This window comes from Lathyrus oleraceus, chromosome 6 (genome assembly GCF_024323335.1).
Source record: "Lathyrus oleraceus cultivar Zhongwan6 chromosome 6, CAAS_Psat_ZW6_1.0, whole genome shotgun sequence".
Lineage (NCBI taxonomy): Eukaryota > Viridiplantae > Streptophyta > Magnoliopsida > Fabales > Fabaceae > Lathyrus > Lathyrus oleraceus.
The window spans coordinates 457165297-457189729 of record NC_066584.1 but is presented as its reverse complement, the minus strand read 5'-3'; the positions used below and the strand labels follow the sequence as shown (position 1 = coordinate 457189729).

The window sequence follows — 24433 nt, the reverse complement described above, 5'->3', positions numbered from 1 at the left end:
TATTTATTTTTATTCATAAGTATGCATTTAGATTGATTTATTTTCTTATTTGTATTTACAAATATAACTCAGTTGACAATTAAAATATGAAATTATTTTAATTATAAAATATTACATATTTATAATAATTTCATATTAATAATAATTTGTTGTGATTTTATGAAAATATAAATATTTTAAATTTAAGAGATATGACTTAAAAAACAAATAGGGGGCACTTTAGGGTTGTTGCCGTAATACAATAAAATAAAACAATAAGCAATAGCATGCCGTTATTATTTATTAGGCTTTCCCAAAAAACATATTTGATTTTCAATTTCAATCCTCTCTTCATTATCGCCATTTTAAGGGTTTCCCTCCACTCTCTCTCACTCTTCCACAACCCTCTTTCAATTCAAATTCTACATTTCTTGAAACCGCTTCATAGTACAGTGCTTTCAAAACACCAATTCTTCTCACATCAACAAAACAGGTATTACTATTTTCTCTTTTCTAGGTTTTTTTTTTCTTTTCATTTTATTCTTGTTTTTTGTATTGTGTTTGTCTTTTCACTGCGCTATTTCCAATGGGTTTTTGATTTTTGTTTAAAGTTCGTATATTTACCAAGTTTCAGATCTGTTGCAGTTAGGGTTTAATGTTCAGATTCTTGTTCTGATGATTTTGAATTGCGGGTTTACCGAATCTTTATATGTTAATTACAATCGCTGATTATTCAGAATTGAAATCTTCAATCTTTTTTCTTTTTTGTCATCAATGATACCTTGTTTGTAGTTTTACTTATTTTCATTTGTCTTATGACTATCTAAGAAGCACAGACAGAAATACCATACCGACCTCGACATGGCGACATCGGTAATAATTTGAACCTAATCACTAGTGTTGGTGTCTGTGTTTGACACTGACAGCGATGATCACGTGAATATCAATGGACTATGATTGAAATGATCGAAATTGCAATATTCAGTCTCTATAGTATGATATCAGTTAATTGTAATTGCAATTTTTTCTTTGACGGATCTTCTATTGCTCTTTCTTGATCTGCTTTTAAAAGCACTTTTTTGGGTACAATTAAAGCACTTTTTTATAACCAGTCCATAAAATTAATTTTGCAATTTGTAATTAGGGCTTAACACTAACCTCACTTAGTTACAATTGTAGTGTGGATCTGTAATAATGATGATATTAACAAGTGATTAAATGTTTTATCGTCATTGACCATATGACACTGTGATTGGGATATGGGGATATGCAAGCATGAATGCAATGGGTCTATGACTGTTTTCGGAAACAAATATTTGTGAACTAGTTTTTATTCTTATTCTGTCTATTAAAATGTTCCGTGGGTACGATTTACTTACATGTATAGTTCTTACAGGTTTGATTGCTATGGAGCTGAATTCGCAGAACAGACCATTTTCAATCAAATTATGGCCTCCTAGTCAGAACACTAGACAGACACTTGTGGATAAGATGATCACCAATCTTACTACAAGATCTATTTTCACGCAGAAGTATGCAACTTTGAACCGTGAAGAGGCTGAAGAAAATGCAAAAAGAATTGAGGACGTGGCTTTTGCCACTGCAAACCTACATTATGAGAGAGAGCCAGATGGTGATGGAGGTTCTGCTGTCCAGCTTTATGCCAAAGAGTGCAGTAAGCTCCTCCTAGACGTGCTTAAAAGAGAACCTAGTAAGAACCGTGACAATGAAGTGGCGGTGCGTGATGATACCGCTGTTCCTCGTGAATCTGTTTTTGATATATCTAAAGGCAAAAGGGCTTTCATTGAAGCAGAGGAGGCTCATGAACTTTTGAAGCCATTAAAGGAACCGGGAAATTCTTTCACTAAAATATGCTTCAGCAACAGAAGTTTTGGATTAGAAGCAGCAGAGGTCGCCCAGCCAATTCTCACTTCCCTCAAGGGCCAGTTGAAAGAAGTAGACCTGTCAGATTTTGTTGCTGGAAGGCCAGAAGCAGAAGCACTTGATGTCATGAGAATATTCTCTGCTGCTCTAGAGGGCAGTGTCTTGAAGTATTTAAACCTTTCCGACAATGCTTTAGGCGAGAAAGGTGTTAGAGCATTTGGAGCTCTCTTGAAATCGCAAAGCTGTTTGGAGGAGCTTTATCTTATGAATGACGGAATTTCAGAAGAAGCTGCACAAGCAGTTTCTGAGTTGATTCCTTCAACAGAGAAGCTCAAAGTTCTTCATTTTCATAATAATATGACTGGAGATGAAGGAGCACTTGCTATAGCTGAGGTTGTGAAGCGTTCGCCTCTCTTGGAGGATTTCCGCTGTTCCTCCACGAGGATTGGCGAGGAAGGTGGCGTTGCCTTATCTGAAGCTTTAGGGAATTGCATCCATTTGAGGAAGCTTGATTTGCGAGACAACATGTTAGGTGTAGAGGGTGGGATTTCTCTGAGTAAAGCTCTCACCAAGAATGCAGAGTTAAGAGAGATATACCTGAGCTACTTGAACTTGGAAGATGAAGGAGCAATTGCTATAGTTAACACTCTTAAGGAATCAGCTCCTCACCTTGAAGTTCTTGAGATGAATGGAAATGAAATTACAGTTGACGCTGTTCCTGCTATAGTAGACTGCGTAGCAACAAAGCAGTTTCTAGCTAAGTTGATCCTCTCGGAGAATGAACTCAAGGATGAAGGTGCCATCCAGATAAGTAAAGCTCTAGAAGGACTTGACCAGTTAAAGGAAGTCGATCTAAGTTCCAACGAAATAAGCAGTGATGGGGCTCGACAATTGGCTCTCACCGTGGTGCAGAAGGCTGATTTTAAACTTCTCAACATTAATGGAAATTTCATTTCTGATGATGGCGTTGAAGAGTTGAAGGCCATATTTGAAAAATCTCCGGACATGCTGGGTCCATTAGATGAAAATGACCCTGATGGAAAAGGCGGTGATGGAGAATCTGACGAAGAGGGTAGTGTGGAAGATGAACTGGAATCCAAAATGAAGAACCTTGTGGTTGATTGAATTGTAGCAGTTGGGAGTCTGCTCTCTAGTTCTGCTGCAAAGTAGCTCTTATGGCAGTAGTATCAGTTTATTAGATTGAGAGTATGTTTGGACTCTTGTCTTCAATGTTTCTTTTCTTTTTGTTAGATTGAATTGAATTATTTGCAGCTTCAATCCTGTAGTCTAGTCATTATTGTAGCAATGCCTTTTTTATCATCAGTGCTGCGTTGTTCATTTTTACATGTTAGCTGTCTAGCTTTTGTTGATTCTGCTATGACATAATCTATATGACATACATACTTTAGCCTATAATTTTGTAGCTATATTGTTATTCAAAATGTGTTTACTCGATTAATATGAATACTGAAAAATAAAAAGTGGTTTTTTGAGAAAAAATGTGTAAGTTGTGATGGTGTTATATCACTAATGTTAAGGTGAGCAGTGTTAATGTTGTTTTTGGGTTAGTGATTGCAGAGATAACGGTGGAGAAGAGGTTACTCAACAAAAGAGAGAAGATTGATGAAGTAAATATAATGTGGTGAGGTCTATGATAATATATAATTTATTTAATCTAATAGTCATTAAATGTGATTCATGGTGAGAGACTTAGTTAATGTCTCACTCTAGCCTGAAAAACTATTCAAAATAATTTTAATTCAAGTATATTTTGAAATTTATCATCCAAAAAATTAATACTTAAATGGGGTTTTCAAAAAGATTTAAATTTTTTTCAACATAGTCCTTGTAAAAAAACCATTTAAGTTAACAAAATATTTAACGCTTAAGAGTAAGCAATATCAATACTATTACTACTTATTATTTGCTTTATTTGTCTCAAAATAAGAGGCATTCTAATCAAACAAAATTGTGTCAAAATAAGTCTTTTTACATTTTTAATGAATATTAATTGATTTTTACCAACTTTATCTGTCTACAATATTTTTAAGATATTAGATCATACTATACTTTTATAACCACCTATAATAATAAAGAACAATTTTATAAAATTATTATATTTAATTATTTAATCATTATTTTTCTTATTATATGTAGGACAACTTTAAAAAAGTTTTATTTTGAGATGGAGGGAGGAGCTTTCAATCATATTTGCTAATCAAAATTAACAACAAAAATCATAACCATGAGAAGAATCATAAAGCACACCTTTTGAAAAGAAAAGCATTAGATAAACTCACATTTGAAAATTTGAGCCATCCCATAATCATGAGAAGAATCATAAGACACATTTTCAAAAGAAAAACATAAATTTTAAACAGGAGGCTTTTCAACAATGAGACAAATAGACACTTTGAAATTCACTAGGAAAAAAGACTCTGTCCATTTTTAGGGTGTGTCCCACATCTTTGGAAACCTCAAAATGTCATTTACGTATTTTGGACTGTATCTACATACGCATTTAAAATCCCACAAGTCCGCAACTTTATAAAATACATTTTATTTTGAACAAAAAATAGTTCGTAGATGCATCTTTGTATTCTATTCGGCAATGCATATTTGAATTACCCTATATACTCTGAGTAAGAGTTGAGGGTGTGGTGAGATTTAATATAATAAGAGAAAATAGGAAGAATGAGGTGTGAGGAGAATTGAGGGGTGGGAGGAGAATTAAAATAATTAGGGTGAATAAATAGAGAAAGTGAGGTAGAGTTTTGTATGCTACATATGCGAAACTTGAGAAATGAGGCAAAGAGACTAAATCTAGTAAGGGACATTAAAGAGCGAAGAAGAATTCCAAAAAGTCATAAGCTTCATTAATCTACAAATTCGAGGTAAGGGGAGAATTAGTCATATATGGATGGTTAAACATAGAGATAGTGAGGGGTCATTAGCCTCTTGTCTTCTCCCTTTTTAGGGTAATATGTAATTGATGTTTTGTTCGTGGCCAAATGGGTTTGGACAAAACCCATTTGAGGATTGATAATGGTTTTACTCTCGAATATAATATTATGTCTTGATGTATTGTTTAACCTATTTGATAATCTTGTTTATGCCTTGTTGATATTATTGTCCTGTTTGCGTATGGTGGTTGCCTATAAGTTATAAATTTATTCAACATGGGAAGAGTTAGAATGTTAAATTTTGAATGGATATGTTTATCGATATGTTTTGGGACGGTGGAAACTCAAATAGACGAAATAGGCGAGTTTCGAATCTGTTCAATAGGCAGAAAACACAAAAAATCACAGGTAGACATATAAGGGGATTGATTCTCTTATTTAATGCATAATTTGAGTTTTATAAGTGTGCTTATGGTGTCGTCGGTTGCATTAGAAAGCTAATGCAATAATATTTTTTGAAATAGAGAAATTGGGTCTAGGAGCAATACAAAAGTAGCAGTTCGTTGTTTTTTATACTAGAGGCGTAGTCAATTTCAGTGATGCGTTGGTAATCATGTTTCACGACTTACTTGAGTTTTGTAAGTCCGTTTGAGGTGTCGTTAGTTGTGTTAGAAAGTTAATTTAATGATCTTTCAAACATGAGAGTTTTATAATTTTATCATGAATATATAATTTTCTGTGCTATTTAGAAGTCAGACATTGTGTTTTAGCTTTATGCAAGAATTATTGCGATATAGCTGAACTAAAAGGAATAGAATTGTAGTTCTGTAACTCCGTTTGAAGTGCAGTTAAGTGCGTTTGAAAGAGGATTTAAAGAAATTTTAGACCGGAGAGTTTCAAAATTTTATCATAAGTCTATAATATTTGGTTCATTTTTGAAGTGAAACAGATTTAGAGTTAGATCCGGAGTTTTGAGTAATTTTGAGTTTGGTGATCTTTCGTCACCTTGTTGATAAGTTTAAGAATCGGATTTGTTATATGAGAGTTTGTTAGAGTTATTATAGAGCTATAAGAGTTATTTTTAGTTGTTTAGTGTTAAATCAGATGAACTTTAGAGTTAAAGTGAAAGTATTTGACTCTTTAGAGTTGTTTTAAGTTATATTATTATTTGAGTCAGACCACCCGCCAATAGAGATCATAAGAGTTATTTTTACACGCAAGAGTTGTCAATTGAGTATTTTAGAGTACGTTGGAGTATTTTTCGAGTCATTTAGAGTTATTTTAAAATTGTAGAGATTGTTTTAGTGTTATTTAGAGTTCGCCTTGAGAACTCTATTGAGTAAAAGACAAGAATTATTACCCTTTTGATGAATTGTGAGTATACATAAATAATTGTTATAATTACTACTTTGTTGATGTTTTGAGAATTTTTTTTGAGTTTATGAACAATTTGAGTTGATGAGTAAATTGAGTTGTTGAATAATAATATATTTTTACTCTATTGTTGATTATTTGTGATTATTAATATAAATAATTAAGATGAGTAATTCCGGGAAGAATTATGGTGTTGACCTTATATTGATGAAATTATAATTCAAAGAAGAATCTTTTGACTGTTTTTTTATGTTGTTTTGAGTTTTGTGATATTTGTTGTCATGTTCATGGATAAATGTATATTGGAGTTAGGTAGGACTTTGGTCCAGTGATGTCAGGTACAGAGAGGAACCATGACGGTCTCATATTCGGAGAGGAATAGAGGAATTAGAGACATGGATAAATCAACAATACACCTCTTTTGCCCAAAACCCCGTTACAACATGCATTCTTGAAGGAGCAGTATATTGCATCAGTACATTTGCATTTTGATTGTCGTTGTTGTTTTGTAAATTATTGTGTGAGTATGATAATTGATGTTGTGTATGACTATCCTAACTATTTATTACATCGTTAACATAATGAACGTATTTCTCACCCATTATGTTTGCTTGTGTGACTTGTTGGCCGATGGTACAGATACTTAGGTAGAGGAGCCTTATCTGTTGTTGAGTTGGAGGATGATGTAGTGGCATTCTTCGTAGTTTATTGATTTGAGTTTTTTTAGATTTCACGTATCGCTTTAATTCTGTAACACTGAGATATTACCTTTATGTTTTGTGTTCTTAGAGTTTGAACTATTTGTTTTTATTAAAATGAAGTTGTTTTAAATTACGAGACAATTAAGTTGAAACATATTTTTGAATTTCGTTGTTTTATTCTAAAATTTTGAGAATGATGGTTTTATGAGAGAGATGCGCACCCTTTGCTGAATAAAAAGAGTATTTGTTTTATATGATTTTATTAAAATAAGAGTTGCAGGGTTTTAAAGTGTTACATAGTTTTAAATATGATTTTATTTAAATAAGAGTTTCTAGGTTGTGAACTTGTTTGTACCATGGTGCACGACATGTGTGTGAAACACTGTCGACACTCTTTTTCCTTTAACTGCTAGCTAGCAAGAGTGAGTTTGAAACAAGTAGGGGAGGATCCGTTGAGGTTAGCGTGACAAAGGGGTTAAAGAACCCGATGAGAGGGTATTATCGAGAGTTGTTTTCTCTAAGTAATTTTTGATCGCCAAAATTCTTTTAAGTGGGAGAGAGTTGTAACACTCCAATTTTAGTTTAATTCTTTTATTTGAATTTAAATTCTTTTATATTATTTATCGAGTATTTTATGTGATTTATTGAATTATTTGAGGAGAGGTATAAATTTAATTAGAATTATTATTAATTTTAGTTGATTGATTTATTATTTAAAATTAAATAATCATTTTGAATACTAGAGGTATTAGAATATTTTTAGAGTTGAGAGAAAATTAGAATTTTTATTAAAATTAGGGAGTAAGGGGTGAATTAAATAAGAGCTTAGGGTGTGGTGAAATTTAATAAAATAATAGAAAATAGTAAAAATGAGGGTGTGAGGAGAATTGATGGGTGAGATGAAAATTAGAATAATTAGGGTGAATAAATAAAGTGAGTGAGATAGAGTTTTGTACGGGACGTGCAAAACTTAGGAAAGGAGGCAAAGAGGCAGAACCTAGTAAGGAATTTTGAAGAGCGAGAAAGAATCCCAAAATGCCAAAAGCTTCATCAATCTGCAAATTTGAGGTGAGGGGAATTATTCATATATGAATGGTTAAACATAGGGATAGTGAGGGTTCATTACCCTTTTGTCTTCTCCTTTTTACCGTAATATGTAATTGATGTTTTGTTCGTGGTCAAAGAGGATTTGGAAAAAACCCCTTTGAAGAGATTAATTGATAATGTTTTTACTCTCGATAACCTTTTGGAATACTTGATGATATTATTATCCTGTTTATGTATGGCGGTTGCTTATGAGTTGTAGATTTATTCAATAGGGCGAGAGTTAGAATGTTTAATTTTGAATTGATATGTTTATTGGTATGTTTTGGGGAGGCGGAAACTCAAATAGGCAGAATAGGCGAGTTTCAAATCTGTTCAATAAGGAGAAAATCACTGGTAGAAATAGAAGGAATTTTTTCGTCTTATTTCAAACACAACTTGAGTTTCGTAAGTCTGTTTTAGGTATCATCAGTTGTATTAGAAAGATAATCTAATAATATTTCTTTTAAAGTAGATAAATTGAGACTAGTAGCGCTACAACATTAGCAGTTCGCTGGATTTTATACCAAAGGCGTAGTCAATTTTAATAATGCGTTGGTCATCATGTTTTACACGTAACTTGAGTTTTGAAAACCCGTTTAGGGTGTCGTCAGTTGTGTTAGAAAGAGAATTTAATGATATTTCAAACTGAATAATTTCATAATTTTATCATGAATATATAATTTTTTGTGCTATTTTGAAGTCATACATTTTGTTTTAGAGTTATGTAGGAATTGTCGCGATAGAGATGAACTGAAACGAATAGAACTGGAATTTCGTAACTCTGTTTGAGGTGCGATTAAGTGTATTTGAAAGTGGGTTTAAAGAACTTTTAGACTGAAAAGTTTCATAATTTTATCATAAGTCTATAATATTTTGTTGGGTTAAATACACTTTACCCCCCTGTAATGTTAGCGAGTTTAGGGTTACCCCCCTGGTAAAGTTATTTTTTCAATACCCCCCTTATGTTATGTAGATTCCTTCATAGAACCCCCTAATATCCAGGTGGCATGGAATCTTGGTTTTTTATTTCAGACGTGGCTTTTTAATTTTTTTATTTTCACATGTGAATCTTCATTAGGTCTCCAGCATGGCATAAACTAGAAATTAGGGTTCCAAATCCATCCCTCTCTCTCTTCGTGAAATCCATCCCTATCCCAAATCCATCCCTCTCTCTCTTCGTGAAATCCATCCCTACCCCAAATCCATCCCTCTCTTCATCTTCGTCCGTGTCCCCTTCATCTGGGTTATGGGTGGCAGCAAGGCATCTTCCACGAGTGAAGTTGGAAACGGCTTACCAAGATGTGGATGCAATGAAACCATGAAGTTGTTCGTCTCCAACTCAATTGAAAACCCCGGTCGCAAATTTTGGAAATGCAGGAATTATATGGTGAGCAATTTTGAAGCATTTTATTATTTTGAGTTTGATTTCGAAATTAATTGTTGGTGGTGTTTGTCTCAAATTGCAGAATGGGTGCGGTTTATTTTTGTGGGATGATTTGGTCAGTGAGTTTGCAGTGAAAGAAACCAATCCGTCCGGATGTCGCCAATGTGAAGTCAACAAGGCTTATTTGATTGAATTTGCTAAAGAGATTGTTGAGGAGATAGATTGCAAAGTCGGAAAGCTTAACAAGTTAGAAAAACTGAAGAAAAAGATTGCAATGGAAAAGAGGAAAAATTTATGGTTAATGTTTGTAATTGGTCTGTCATGGATGTTGATAGCAGCTATGGTTAAGTTAGTCTAATGAGTCTGTCATGTAATTGTTATGTCATTAGTGTTTTTCAGCAATGTAATGTTGAACTTGTAATGTGTTCATCAATGAAATGTAATTTGTTCATCAATCTTAAACTGTCAGTGCAGCATCATTATTTGATTAAACTTTCAGCATTCAATCTACCAATAATGACAGAAAAAAGTTATATCATAATGAAAGAGCAAAATTGCAAAATCATCAGAAAACTACAGAACAATTTTATAGTCAGTAATTCTAAAGAAAATATGACATAGTAAACATATAAATAAATTGAAATATATTAATGTAGTCTATCTCTTAAACTTTTTCAGTGCAGAATTCAAGGTGAATGTAATTAAATACTTTGGCTTTTTCTTTAGGTCCTGCAGAATTCATGGTTTTGTTGTAAGATTAGTGCACAGACTAGCCATGGCTCTCTGCAGAATTCATGGTTTATGAAAAACAAGAAAAAAATGTGACAGACTAGCCATTGTGTTTTATAGACAATACACACCAATAATGTTAAACTGATACATTAGAATTGATCATCACAGTAAGTGCATATGTTTGTTACAAAAGGATTACAAAATACATGTCTTCAAAGATCAGTTGGCATTACAAAAGAGTTTTCCAAAAGGATTACAAAATACATAGCAGAAACATAATAATCAGTCCCTTATTTTGAAGTGGGTATGTCTTCATTTTCTGGTAGGGTAATTGGTTTGTCACTAGATATTCCTTCACCTGTTATGGGTCTTTTAAACCAACTCAACTTGATCCTCTCACTTTGCCTTCTTTTGATGATAGGTTTTTTTTCAACCCTTTTTCTGGATTGTTTTGTGATTGAGGCAGCCACACTAGATCCTGTTTGACTCATAATAGTTGGAACAGGCATATCAGTTGGAGGCTGTGGATCAGTTGGAACAGGCACATTTGTTGGAACAGTCATATCAGTTGCAGTTGGGGTAGGCATATCAGTTGCAGTTGGAACAGGCACATCAGTTGCAGTTGGAACAGTCATATCAGTTGCAGTTGGAACAGTCATATCAGTTGCAGTTGGAACAGGCACATTTGTTGGAACAGTCATATCAGTTGCAGTTGGGGCAGGCATATCAGATGCAGTTGGCATATCATTTGCAGTTGGCATATCAGTTGCAGTTGGCACATGTCCTTTTTTAGGTTTTCTCTACAATGTAAGACACAATGTATGGTTGTCATCACAATGCATATCACAATGAAGAATGTAAGACAGAATGTAGAATGTAAGACAAAATGTATATCACAATGAATTACCTTTCTTTTAAGTGCATTGGGATCCTGAGTGGTAGCCTTACAAGTCATAGCATTGTGACCAAAATTATCACATTTGGTGCACTTATATGCAACACCAGATCTTCTCTTCCTTGCACCATCCTCTCCACTTTCTCTTATCCTAATCTTCTTAGGTCTACCAGGACCATTTTTATATGCAGGTGGTAGAGGTGGTTCCATCTCAACTTCTGGCCACATATCTTGACCATTGATTGGACTTACTGAAAATCCATAACATAGTGCAAACTTTTCTCTTGTGTAACAAGCATGAATAAAGTCTTTCTTACAGCCATCAAAACAGAAATAAAATGACCCAAACCTTGGTTGTATGGATGGACTAGGTCTTTCTACATTTATCTTCACAGTGTTGCCATGGTTTACCCTTCTTAGTTCTTCTGCATACCTCCATATGGAAGCATACTGATTGTCAGCATCACCTTCAATTATCTTCTTGGCAATTAGCTTAGCCCTCCATGCTTTTGCAACAGTAATACCCACAGAATATGTTTGCCTCATATCTTGGATGATGTCTCTTATCCTGACTGTATCAGAAGTTTGCATCCTCTTTACCACATGCTTGGCCACCCACTTTGAGCTAGCAGACTTGTTGTTCAAAACCCTAGCACATGTGTGCTTATGTACAAGTGTTTTTATAGCAAAAGTCTCCTTGTGGCCCACCTTAGAGCATAAGACTAAAAACCCACATTTATGCTTACACACCACCCTTACCCTATCTCCCTCATTTTTCACAAAAGAAATTTCCCTCCCATTAAGCACTGACCACTCACGGATAGCTGCCCTAAAGTCATCAAGTGTGTTGAATTCCATACCCCACTTGAATATACAGTCTTTGTTTAGATGCTCTTTCCTAAACCTAGCATACTTGGGCCTTTCTTCATCACAAGAATCATCTGGGTCAGAACTATTCAACTCATCACTATAGTATACATCATCTGAATCCATACTCTTATTGGGCTCCTCCATACTGTTATTGGGCTCCCACCTAATAGGCTTAGTAACATCTATTCCTTCAAAACCATCAAAGTAAGCAGTAGCTCTTTCATCTTCACTGTCATCTAACCCCTCTACCTTCTCCTCATCTAACCCATCAATTCCATTATCAGGGGGGTGGTCATCATCATTCACACATTTAGGCTCCCTATCAGCAGGGTCCATGTTCCCAGTACTATGTTCAACATACAAATCTCCTTTCACATTCATTGCACTAAAGTATAGAGCAAAATCATCAACAGCATCATCTTTCCTAATCAGAAAAAAACCATCTTGAATTTCTAAAACTTTTGTCCATACCCTAACACAATCAGCCTTATACCCTAACCTACTCAACAACTTCTCAATGTTATCCATGTTCCAATTTGAAACATGTATCCCATTAACTGTCGTATCCGTACCCCCTCTGTATATAATTTCTTCTTCAAAAACCCTGTAAAATTCACCCCCATGGTGGAGTGTAACACTAAAGTGTTGTGAATCCTGTCAATATATTATACCCACATGTCAAAGATTGTTGATTTCAAAATTTTACCCTACGACATTGATGAACTTCAAATTTTTACTAACCTCGGACTTTGGACACTTCACTGAGCTCGTCTTCACTGAGCTGGATCGCTTCTTCGTATTCGCTGAGGTTGTCTTCATCTTCGTCTTCACTGCGGTCGTATTTCTCGTTTGCTTCGTTCCCTGCATTCTTCTTCTTCGTCTTCGTCTTCCCCTGGAAATTTCGTCTTCGTCTTCCCCTGGAAATTTCGTCTTCGTCTTCCCTGCTATGTTCAGAACCCTAATTTTCTAAGGGGGTATTTGAAATTAAAAAGTGTAAAATGACACATAATCACTTTAACAAAATTAAAAATATGCCAGGTGTAGGACCTCTTATTAGATTCCATGCCACCTGGATATTATGGGGTTCTATGAAGGAATCTACATAACATAAGGGGGGTTTAAAAAAAATATTTTTACAGGGGGGTAATCCTAAACTCGCTAACATTACAGGGGGGAAAAGTGTATTTAACCCTATTTTGTTCTATTTTGAAGTGAGATAGTTTTAGAGTTTTGAGCAATTTGAGTTTGGTGACCTTTCATTGCCTTGTTGATAAATTTAAGAGTTAGATTTGTCATGTGAGACCTTGTTTGAGTCATTATAGAGTTGTCAGAGTTATTTTCAAGTTGTTTAGAGTTGAATTTGATGAGCTTTAGAGCTGAAGTGAGAGTATTTGACTCTTTAGAGTTGTTTTAAGTTATATTATTATTTGAGTTAAGCCGTCAGATAATAGAGTTCATAAGATATATCTTTATACGTAAAAGTTATCAATTCAGTACTTTAGAGTTATTTTAGAGTTTTAAAGATTGTTTGAGTTATTTAGAATTCGTCTTGAGAATTTTGTTGAGTAAAAGACAAGAATTATTACCATTTTGATGAATGATGAGTATACATAAATAATTATTATAATTATTACTCTGTCGATGTGTTTTGGGAATTTTTCTTAGTTGATGAATAATTTGAGTTGATGACTAAATTGAGTTGCTAAGTAATAATATATTTTTAGTCTGTTGTTGATTATTTGTGATTATTAATATGAATAATTGAGATGTAAGTTTCGAGATGAGTAATTTAAAGAGAAATTACGGTGTTGATCTTATATTGGCGAAATTATTATTCGAAGAAAAATCTTTTGAGTATGAGTTTTGAGTATGTTTTTCTGTTATTTTGAGCTTTGTGGTTTCTATTGTCATGTTCATGCATACATATATATTGGAATTAGGTAGGACTTTGATCTACTAAGGCGATGTTCAGAGAAAAACCATGACAATTTCATGTTCAAAGAGGATAGTGTTGGTGTAAGCCCTAGAGGCCAATACTTTTGGTACTTGTATCGAATTATTTATTAATAATAAAAGGTTTTTTCTTTATTACGTTTGTTTAATAAAGTCCCTAGAATAGCTAGTCTGTTTAATGTATCAAGTATGACTTAATCATGAGATCACATTAAACATAAGGACACTATTCTTAAAGTATCTGTAGTCGAGCTTTAGTGTGAAGTGGGATAACATTAAAGCATTAAGACTATTATGCTTGTAGACTGATGATCACATCTCATGGATCATGGATAAAGAGTTATCAAGTCTTAAACATAGGTATGAATATTAAGAGTAATATTTGTACCGGATTGACCCGCTATGAGAATACTATATAGAAAGTTATGCAAAGTGTCATAAGTTATTCTCATGGTGATAATAGTGTATTCCACTCTTCGACCTGAAACCACTATGGATCCTAGATGTAGAGTCGAGTGCTTTATTGCTGATCCAACGTTGTCCGTAACTGGATAACCATAAAGACAGTTAATGGGTACTCCACAAAGCATGCTGAGGGACATGAGTGTCCTAGATGGAATTTGCCCATCCTGCGTAACAGGATAAATGTCTATGGGCCCAATATTGAACTGAACAAGGATGACACGGTCTATGCCTTGTGTTCAATATAGACATAAGGGCAAAAGGGTAATTATACACATAAGTATTATCACAGAAGGTTTTGTCAGATCACATGACATTTTCGTGTCTTGGGTAGCAGTGATGTGTTGCTAGATACCGCTCACTGTTTATTATATTAAATGTGTGATTTAATGTAATTGCCAACGTCGCGAAAACCTATAGGGTCACACACAAAGGACGGATTGATAAGAGATAGAGTAACTAAGGAATACCGTAAGGTACGGTGCCCTTAAGTGAATTATAGAACATCGTAAGGTACGGTGTACTTGAGTAGAATACGAAATATGGTAAGGTACCATGGGCTTAAGTGATTTTGGGCATATTATAAGATATGGGCCAAAATACACTTAAGTGGGCTTTTAGCTTGAAGCCCACACAAGTGGTTCTATAAATAGAACCCTTGTGCAGAAGCAAAAATTTGCGGTTGCATTATTTTCGTTTTCTATCACTCTCTCTCTCTCTCACTCAAAGCCTTCATTCGTACCAGCTAGCACTGAGATTGAAGGAACCCGTTCGTGTGGACTGAGTAGAGACGTTGTCATCGTTCAACGTTCGTGATCGCTTCGTGGATCTGCATCAAAGGTTTTGATCGTCACAAGAGATCTGCACCAAAGGTTTCAACCGTCACAAGAGGTAAATATTCTATCACTGATCATGACCATTCGTAAGGATCTCTAAAGGAGAAATTTTTATTTCCGCTGCGCTTTGGGTCGCAATTCTCCTTCAGTGGTATCAGAGCCACTTACGAAACCATGAATCGGATAGGTGTTTAATTTCTGTATTAATATGATTAAAAGACAGAATGAATCAATTAATTAAACGGGCAATTAAATTTGGCATCATGAGTGTACGAGTTGGATGATTGATGTTGACTATGCTTCGGAATCCGACATTAGTATGGTGAAGCAGCGATACATCGATCGTCCATAGGTTACGCAATTGAGACCGATCAACTTATATATGATATAAGTAATCCTAATGCAAAATACGGTATATGTGATATACTGTTTCTGTTTCGTTCATTCGAACACTAAATGATTGTTTTCCTTTGAGCGATCAATGGTCATTTGCTTCGGAATCCGACATTAGTATGGTGAAGCAATGACCTGTTGATCAATCATACTGAATCAACAATCGAGGTGTGTTTGACGGTCTAAAATTGGCGCATTAGGGTTGGTGACGGCGCAAGGGTTGTGCCGTCAAAGAGTTGTGAGTTTAGGGTTTTGGAACACGTCTGTTGACTGTTTCAAAGTTTGTTATTTTGGCTGCGTGAAGCTCGTGTGACGAGCGTGTTGACTGTTTCAAAGTTTGTTACTTTGGCTGCATGAAGCTCGTGTGACGAGCGTAACAGGCGTAACAAACTGGATGTGTGACGGTCGTAACACACCCATGACGGTCGTCACACTCACATTGCTTGTGACGGTCGTCACACGCCTGTGACGGTCGTCACACTCCCAGAGTCAAAATTTTGGGGTTCCTGTTTTGTGACTACGCAAGGGTTGTGTTCATGCAAAACAATGTCCATTTCAAATGAATTGTTCATTAAAATTTTGGTTTTAATTAATTAAAGGAACCACCGTCCGCTGACCGGGCAGCGGAACCCCCGGCTAACTCTGCGTAGAGTGATCGGTCGCCGAAATTTAATTTGGTTTTAATTAATTAAAGGAATTAAAATTTAATAATAACAATGTGTTTATTATTATTGCCTTGTGGTGATCAGTTATGGCCTTAGTTGTCCTTTATTTTGTTTTGGGTTTTTAAATACGACCTGCGTGTCGTGCCTCTCCTTTTGATCTCTTAATGTAACTTCTTTTCTCATCTCAAACCCTCGTATGTAAAACGAGTTTCTTCTGGAATGTAATGTTATGAATAAAGAGAAGAAGACAATGTTATGAAGAAAGAGAAGATTTCAATATCAAAAGAGGACAATCTTGAAGATCTTGCTTGGAGAAGCTTAGAGAAGAATTCAATATTAAAGGAGGACAACCTTGAAGATCTTGCTTGGAGAAGCTTAGATCGTTGTAGGTTAGCTTAGGTTCTCTCATTGGCTTGGGAGAACAATTGCGCTAGGGGCCATAACTGTTTCATTTTGTTTGTATGTATGTTGATGCATGTGAATGTATGTTGATGCATGTGAGAGACGATTTATATGATAAACAAGCCGGTGAGATCATAACAATTGCAATTCCCTCAAACTAAAATATTAAGTTTATGCTTTCCAAGTTTTAGCACTCATCAAGACTAGTATCGGATAATGTAGGTTTCGCCAAAGCGAGGTGCATGTTCTATATTAGTAAGGTGCGATGGGATAATTGTAATATCCAACTGCTAAGACAATGGGTCAAACTTAATTATAATAAGATCATATATGTTTTAGAAGCAAGAGTTGGGAATAATCCATATGATGGATTGGAATAAGGAGTTATTCACCCAACTGAAATTTTCGAGAGTTGTATGAGATACAACTGGAAGGAGTTCCTACCTAAATAACCTAGTTTTGTGTAATCCGCCTACGCGGACTTAGAACGAAGTGAAATATGGATCTCGACCCACTAGAAAATCTTCCAACGGGATTTTCCGAATCAAATGATGAGGGTCATTTGTTTTGAGTAAAATAGTGGGAGCATATTTGATTAAAGGCCTAATTAAATATGTCAATGATACTTATATTTTCTTAATTCTTATGTAGATTACCATGACAACAAACACCTCTAACAACATCTTGCGATCAATCCTTGACAAGGAAAAATTGTCTGGGACAAATTTCCTGGATTGGCACCGAAACCTGAGGATTGTCCTCAAACATGATAAAAAGCTGTATGTCTTGGAGACTCCTGTTCCTGAAGAGGAACCTCCTAGTTCTGCACCTAAGGCAGAAAGAGATGCTTATAAGAAGCATGTCGATGATGCCAATGAAACTGCTTGTCTCATGCTAGCTACCATGAACTCAGAATTGCAAAAGCAACATGAGAACATGTCAGCGTTCGATATGATCGAACACCTGAAGTTGCTCTATCAAGAGCAAGCAAGGCATGAGAGGTTTGAAGTTTCAAAAGCCCTTTTTCAAAGCAAGTTAGCTGAGGGAGCCCCTGTAAGTCCCCATGTGCTCAAGATGATTGGGTATGTGGAAAACCTTGAAAGGTTGGGCTTTCCCCTCGGAAAGGAACTTGCGACTGATTTGATCTTGCAATCGTTGCCAGATAGATTCAGTCAATTTGTCCTAAATTTCAATATGAATGATATGGATAAATCTCTTCCTGGACTGCTAGGCATGTTAAGAACAGCTGAACAGAATCTGAAGACAAAAGGGAAATCCATTCTGATGATCAGAAATGGAAAGAGACAGAACAAAAAGCCCACCAAGCAGGGTGATAAAGGGAAAGGCAAGGAAGTTGCCAAACCCAGACCCACTGTTGCTGCTTTGAAGCCTACTGGAGGCATAGCAAAGGCAGGCACCTGCTTCCATTGCGGTAAGACCGGACACTGGAAGAGAAACTGCCCAAAGTACCTGGAAGATACGAAGAATGGAGTAGAGACTTCAACTTCAGGTATTTTTGTTATTGAAATAAATTTATCTACTTCTGCATCATGGATATTAGATACTGGATGCGGTTCTCACATTTGTACAAATGTGCAGGGGCTAAAAAGAAGTAGAGATTTGGCAAAAGGTGAAGTTGACCTACGAGTTGGCAATGGAGCAAAGGTTGCTGCTTTAGCCGTAGGAACTTATGTATTAACTTTACCTAGTGGTTTAATAATTCAGTTAGAGAACTGCTATTATGTACCTGCAATTAGCAGGAATATTATTTCCATTTCTTGTTTGGACAAGTTTGGTTTTTCATTTATAATAAAGAACAATTGTTGCTCAATTTATTTGAATGATATATTCTATGCTACCGCACAAATGAGCAATGGATTGTATGTCCTTGATCTCGAAATGCCTATATATAACATTAATACTAAAAGGATGAAACCTAACGAGTTAAATCCAACTTACCTTTGGCATTGTCGATTAGGCCACATAAATGAGAAACGCATTTCCAAACTCCATAAAGATGGACTCTTGGACTCTTTTGATTATGAATCATATGAGACATGCAGATCTTGTTTAATTGGAAAGATGACAAAGTCTCCATTCACAGGAAAAGGTGAAAGAGCTAATGATCTTTTGGCCCTCATACATACTGATGTATGTGGACCACTGAACATACCAGCCAGAGGAGGTTTTCAGTACTTCATCACATTCACTGATGATTTCAGTAGATATGGTTATGTGTATTTAATGAAACACAAATCTGAGTCCTTTGAAAAGTTCAAGGAATTCAAGCATGAAGTACAAAACCAACTAGGTAAGAATATTAAAACTCTTCGATCAGATCGAGGTGGTGAGTATTTAAGCCTAGAGTTTGATGACCATCTGAAAGAGTGTGGGATCCTATCCCAACTTACTCCTCCTGGAACACCCCAATGGAATGGTGTATCTGAGAGAAGAAATCGAACCCTGTTAGACATGGTCCGATCCATGATGAGTCACGCCGATCTTCCAAACTCCTTTTGGGGACATGCACTATTGACAGCAGCTTACACACTTAACCGTGTTCCATCCAAAAAGGTTGAGAAGACACCATATGAGATATGGAGTGGTAAGAAACCACATATGTCTTACATGAAGATTTGGGGTTGTGAGGTTTATGTGAAACGACAAATTTCAACTAAGCTTGAGCCCAAATCTGACAAATGCTTATTTGTGGGGTATCCTAAAGAAACAAAAGGGTATTACTTCTACAATCCTTCTGAGGGCAAAGTGTTTGTCGCTCGAACTGGAGTTTTCCTAGAAAAGGATTTTATTTCCAAAGGAACCAGTGGGAGGAAAGTAGAGCTTGAAGAAATTCAAGAATCACAAAGCATAGATACACCTATGGAGGAATTAGAGCAGGAAACACAAGAAGTTGTGGAAGAGCAACCTGCTCAAGTAGAACAAAACCAGCGTAGGTCAAGCAGGATACGTCAACTACCTGAGAGATATGGATATCTCATAACTGATCAAGGTGATGTATTACTCATGGATCAAGATGAGCCTGTGACCTACCAAGAGGCCATAACTGGTCCCGAGTCTGAGAAGTGGCTAGAAGCCATGAAATCTGAAATGGATTCCATGTACACAAACCAAGTTTGGACCTTGGTAGAACCTCCTGTAGGAGTTAACCCTATAGGATGCAAGTGGGTCTTCAAAAAGAAGACTGACATGGATGGTAAGGTACATACCTATAAGGCAAGACTGGTTGCAAAAGGATATAAACAAATTCATGGGATTGACTATGATGAAACCTTTTCACCAGTTGCAATGCTTAAATCTGTTCGGATTTTACTTGCTATCGCTGCATATCATGATTATGAAATATGGCAGATGGATGTCAAAACTGCTTTCCTTAATGGAAATCTTCTTGAGGATGTGTACATGACACAGCCTGAAGGATTTGACATACCAGAGGAAGCCCAAAAGATATGTAAGTTACAAAGATCAATCTATGGATTGAAGCAAGCTTCCAGAAGCTGGAATCTTCGTTTTGATGAAACAGTAAAACAATATGGATTCATCAAGAACGAAGATGAGCCTTGTGTCTACAAGAAGGTTAGTGGGAGCATGATCGTTTTCCTGGTATTATATGTAGATGACATATTACTCATTGGAAACGATATCCCTACCCTACAACAAGTAAAGTCTTGGTTGGGGAAATGCTTTTCTATGAAGGACCTAGGTGAAGCAGCCTATATATTAGGAATCAGAATCTATAGAGATAGATCACAAAAACTGCTTGGCCTAAGTCAGAGTACATACATAGACAAAGTGTTGAGACGCTTTAATATGCATGATTCCAAGAAAGGATTCATACCTATGCAACATGGCCTGTGTCTATCAAAAACACAATCCCCTTTAACTAAGGAAGAAAGGGATCGCATGAATAAGATTCCATATGCATCTGCAATAGGATCTATCATGTATGCCATGTTATGTACTCGACCAGATGTCTCGTATGCTTTGAGTGCAACGAGTAGGTACCAATCTGATCCTGGTGATGCTCACTGGGTAGCTGTCAAGAATATCCTTAAGTATTTAAGAAGGACTAAGGACTCATTCTTGATATATGGAGGTCAGGAAGAGTTGGCTGTAATTGGATACACCGATGCTAGCTTCCAGACAGATAAGGATGACTTTAGATCGCAATCTGGTTATGTGTTTTGCTTAAACGGTGGCGTTGTGAGCTGGAAAAGTTCAAAGCAAGATACAGTTGCTGATTCTACAACCGAGGCCGAGTATATTGCTGCCTCAAGTGCAGCAAAGGAAGCTGTTTGGATCAAAAAGTTCATTAGTGAACTTGGCATAGTTCCTAGCATTGTGGATCCCATTGGTCTCTACTGTGATAACAATGGTGCTATCGCACAAGCCAAGGAGCCTAGATCTCACCAACGATCCAAACACATACTTAGGCGTTATCATCTCATTCGAGAGATAATAGATAGAGGAGATGTGAAAATATGCAGAGTACCTACACTTGACAATATTGCTGACCCACTGACAAAGCCTCTTGCGCAGCAGAAACATGATGGCCATACTAGATCTATGGGTATTAAGGGTATGCCTGATTGGCTCTAGTGCTAGTGGGAGATTGTTGGTGTAAGCCCTAGAGGCCAATACTTTTGGTACTTGTATCGAATTATTTATTAATAATAAAAGGCTTTTTCTTTATTACGTTTGTTTAATAAAGTCCCTAGAATAGCTAGTCTGTTTAATGTATCAAGTATGACTTAATCATAAGGACACTATTCTTAAAGTATCCGTAGTCGAGCTTTAGTGTGAAGTGGGATAACATTAAAGCATTAAGACTATTATGTTTGTAGACTGATGATCACATCTCATGGATCATGGATAAAGAGTTATCAAGTCTTAAACATAGGTATGAATATTAAGAGTAATATTTATACCGGATTGACCCGCTATGAGAATACTATATAGAAAGTTATGCAAAGTGTCATAAGTTATTCTCATGGTGATAATAGTGTATTCCACTCTTCGACCTGAAACCACTATGGATCCTAGATGTAGAGTCGAGTGCTTTATTGCTGATCCAACGTTGTTCGTAACTGGATAACCATAAAGACAGTTAATGGGTACTCCACAAAGCATGCTGAGGGACATGAGTGTCCTAGATGGAATTTGCCCATCCTGCGTAACAGGATAAATGTCTATGGGCCCAATATTGAATTGAACAAGGATGACACGGTCTATGCCTTGTGTTCAATATAGACATAAGGGCAAAAGGGTAATTATACACATAAGTATTATCACAGAAGGAATTGTCAGATCACATGACATTTTCGTGTCTTGGGTAGCAGTGATGTGTTGCTAGATACCGCTCACTGTTTATTATATTAAATGTGTGATTTAATGTAATTGCCAACGTCGCGAAAACCTATAGGGTCACACACAAAGGACGGATTGATAAGAGATAGAGTAACTAAGGAATATCGTAAGGTACGGTGCCCTTAAGTGAATTATAGAACATCGTAAGGTACGGTGTACTTGAGTAGAATACGAAATATGGTAAGGTACCATGGGCTTAAGTGATTTTGGGCATATTATAAGATATGGGCCAAAATACACTTAAGTGGGCTTTTAGCTTGAAGCCCACACAAGTGGTTCTATAAATAGAACCCTTGTGCAGAAGCAAAAATTTGCGGTTGCATTATTTTCGTTTTCTATCACTCTCTCCCTCTCTCACTCAAAGCCTTCACTCGTACCAGCTAGCACTGAGATTGAAGGAACCTGTTCGTGTGGACTGAGTAGAGACGTTGTCATCGTTCAACGTTCGTGATCGCTTCGTGGATTTGCATCAAAGGTTTTGATCGTTACAAGAGATCTGCACCAAAGGTTTCAACCGTCACAAGAGGTAAATATTCTATCACTGATCATGACCATTCGTAAGGATCTCTAAAGGAGAAATTTTTTAATTTCCGCTGCGCTTTGGGTCGCAATTCTCCTTCAGATTGATGGTAGAGGAGATGTAGTCCGACATACACAATAGTGCAGGTATATAGTAGTTGTACTTTGGATTCATTATGGATTGTATTTTATATTCATCTCATGCTACTTTATCATGTATTTCGACTTTATTTACATATGACATTTTTGGATCATCTGGATTTATATACGTTTTTTTTTTGCATATCGATTGTATGGTTTAAATCGCGTCACTTACTGTGCTAAGTGACGTTTATAAATCTTCATCTGAATAAACATAAACAAAACATAACATGCAATGTTCTAGTATGTTACGGGGATGCATCTCCGTGAAATAACCAGAGATGCATATCTGATACAATATGCGTGTCAAGCCTTTCAGAGTTAATGCATGATGTATGACTTTTAAAATATTACAGAGATGCATCTCCAGATAATTTAACGTTACAAGGTGCGTCCAGAGATGTATTCCGGAATCTGAAGTCATTTTAATATTTTCACTTGATGTTTAAATAATATATATAGTGTATTAAAAAATTCGTTAAATAATCATACGTAAACTATCTTTTAGTTGATGATAATTGTGTCGGCTCAAAGAAATGGTCCAGTCTATTTTCAATTTTTATATAGCATAATTTTTTAGGGAATTCCTCTCTATACTTCATGAGGTGTTTTCCCACTATACTGAAAAGTCACAAGTTCATAGAATTTGAGATATCTTCGGGGGTACCTTTTAGACACACTTCAATATTTTGTAAGTGAAACATCCTTATTTTGATGCACCTCTATAATCTCATATAAGTCTCATACTCATCAAATATAATATCCAACATATCTAAGTTTGATTTCAGTTGCTGTATAACTGTTCCACGAAAAAAATCATTAACCTAGTTAAATAAGGGCCCGTTTGTTTCGGCTTTTTTTAAAAATGATTTTTATAGTGTTACATATTTTAGTGTAAAAAAAATTTACAAAGAAATTTTTCATAAAAGTTTCAAATGAAAATTTGGTTTGAATAGTTATTCTTAAAATGTTATTTTAGGTATTTCATCATTTTATCGAAACTTTTTTTTGATATCAAAATTTTAAAAAATCATAATTTTGAAGCTATTTCAAATAGTTTTTCATAAAAATTATTTTTGAGATATAATTTTTTGAAAAAATTGTGATTTTGACTATGTTTTGATCTTCAATAATGTATATTTATGTTATTGAATGAACAATTCAATCTTTTAATTTATAAAAAATAAATTTAAAAAAACTTATAATATTTTGAAAAATATTTTTATAAAATCTATTTTCAAAAATACAAACAAAAAATCCATTTTTTTAAAGCCAAAACATACTGACCCTAAATCACTTCAAACCTAATGATAACATCCGCTCAAAAACTCCGTCAAAGCTTTCACTGTGAAAACTGCTTTGTTTCAAGAAAAGAAAAAGTGCAAAGTAAGCAAATGGTTCACAGAAAATTATATCCTTCACACAAAAAATAGTAATGAAAAAATCATTCAAAATATTCAAAACATGAATGTTTATGGAAGCATATCTCCAAAATATTTCAAAATGAATTTCCAAAAAAAAATTATAAAATAGGAATGTCTCACTTGCAAACTTGCAATATCTTTTATAAATGTATGGGTGCGTCCAAAAAATACATATTTGAAATATAAAAATACAAATTCAAATTTAAAAAATGTGGAGCGCACTCAACGAGCAGGATGAGCATTTTCCTATTTTAAATCTTCAATACTTAGAAGTTGAAAGTTAACTATTCTTGTAGTTCAGTTTTATAAACTTGTTTTTATGAGATTCAATATAGCATATTTTTTTAATCTTCAATACTTTTTAAATTGAGTGTTTACCTATTCTTATAGTTCAGTTTTATATACTTGTTTTTATGAGATTCAAATTATGTTTTACTTTTATGAA

General features: G+C 35.2%; 1 protein-coding gene across 3 annotated transcripts; it reads left to right on the top strand.

Moving 5' to 3' along the window:
• The first annotated feature begins 274 nt into the window (after positions 1-274).
• LOC127097144 (RAN GTPase-activating protein 2) lies at positions 275-3640 on the top strand. 3 transcript variants are annotated; one of them, XR_007792928.1, is made up of 3 exons: positions 275-472; positions 1376-3069; positions 3442-3640. XR_007792928.1 is itself a non-coding variant. In XM_051035655.1 (2 exons), exon 2 carries the CDS (start codon positions 1387-1389, stop codon positions 2986-2988), a length of 1602 nt encoding a protein of 533 aa, XP_050891612.1. In that variant the 5' UTR covers positions 275-472; positions 1376-1386; the 3' UTR covers positions 2989-3186. The 3 variants fall into 3 exon arrangements, 1 of the variants encoding a protein (XP_050891612.1); XR_007792929.1 differs by having other exon boundaries at positions 3433-3640; XM_051035655.1 differs by lacking the exon at positions 3442-3640 and having other exon boundaries at positions 1376-3186.
• Positions 3641-24433: the final 20793 nt, after the last annotated feature.

Excerpts from the sequence above, each read along its gene's own strand:
- LOC127097144 (XM_051035655.1), top strand. The coding sequence starts at position 1,387 with ATGGAGCTGAATTCGCAGAACAGACCATTTTCAATCAAATTATGGCCT.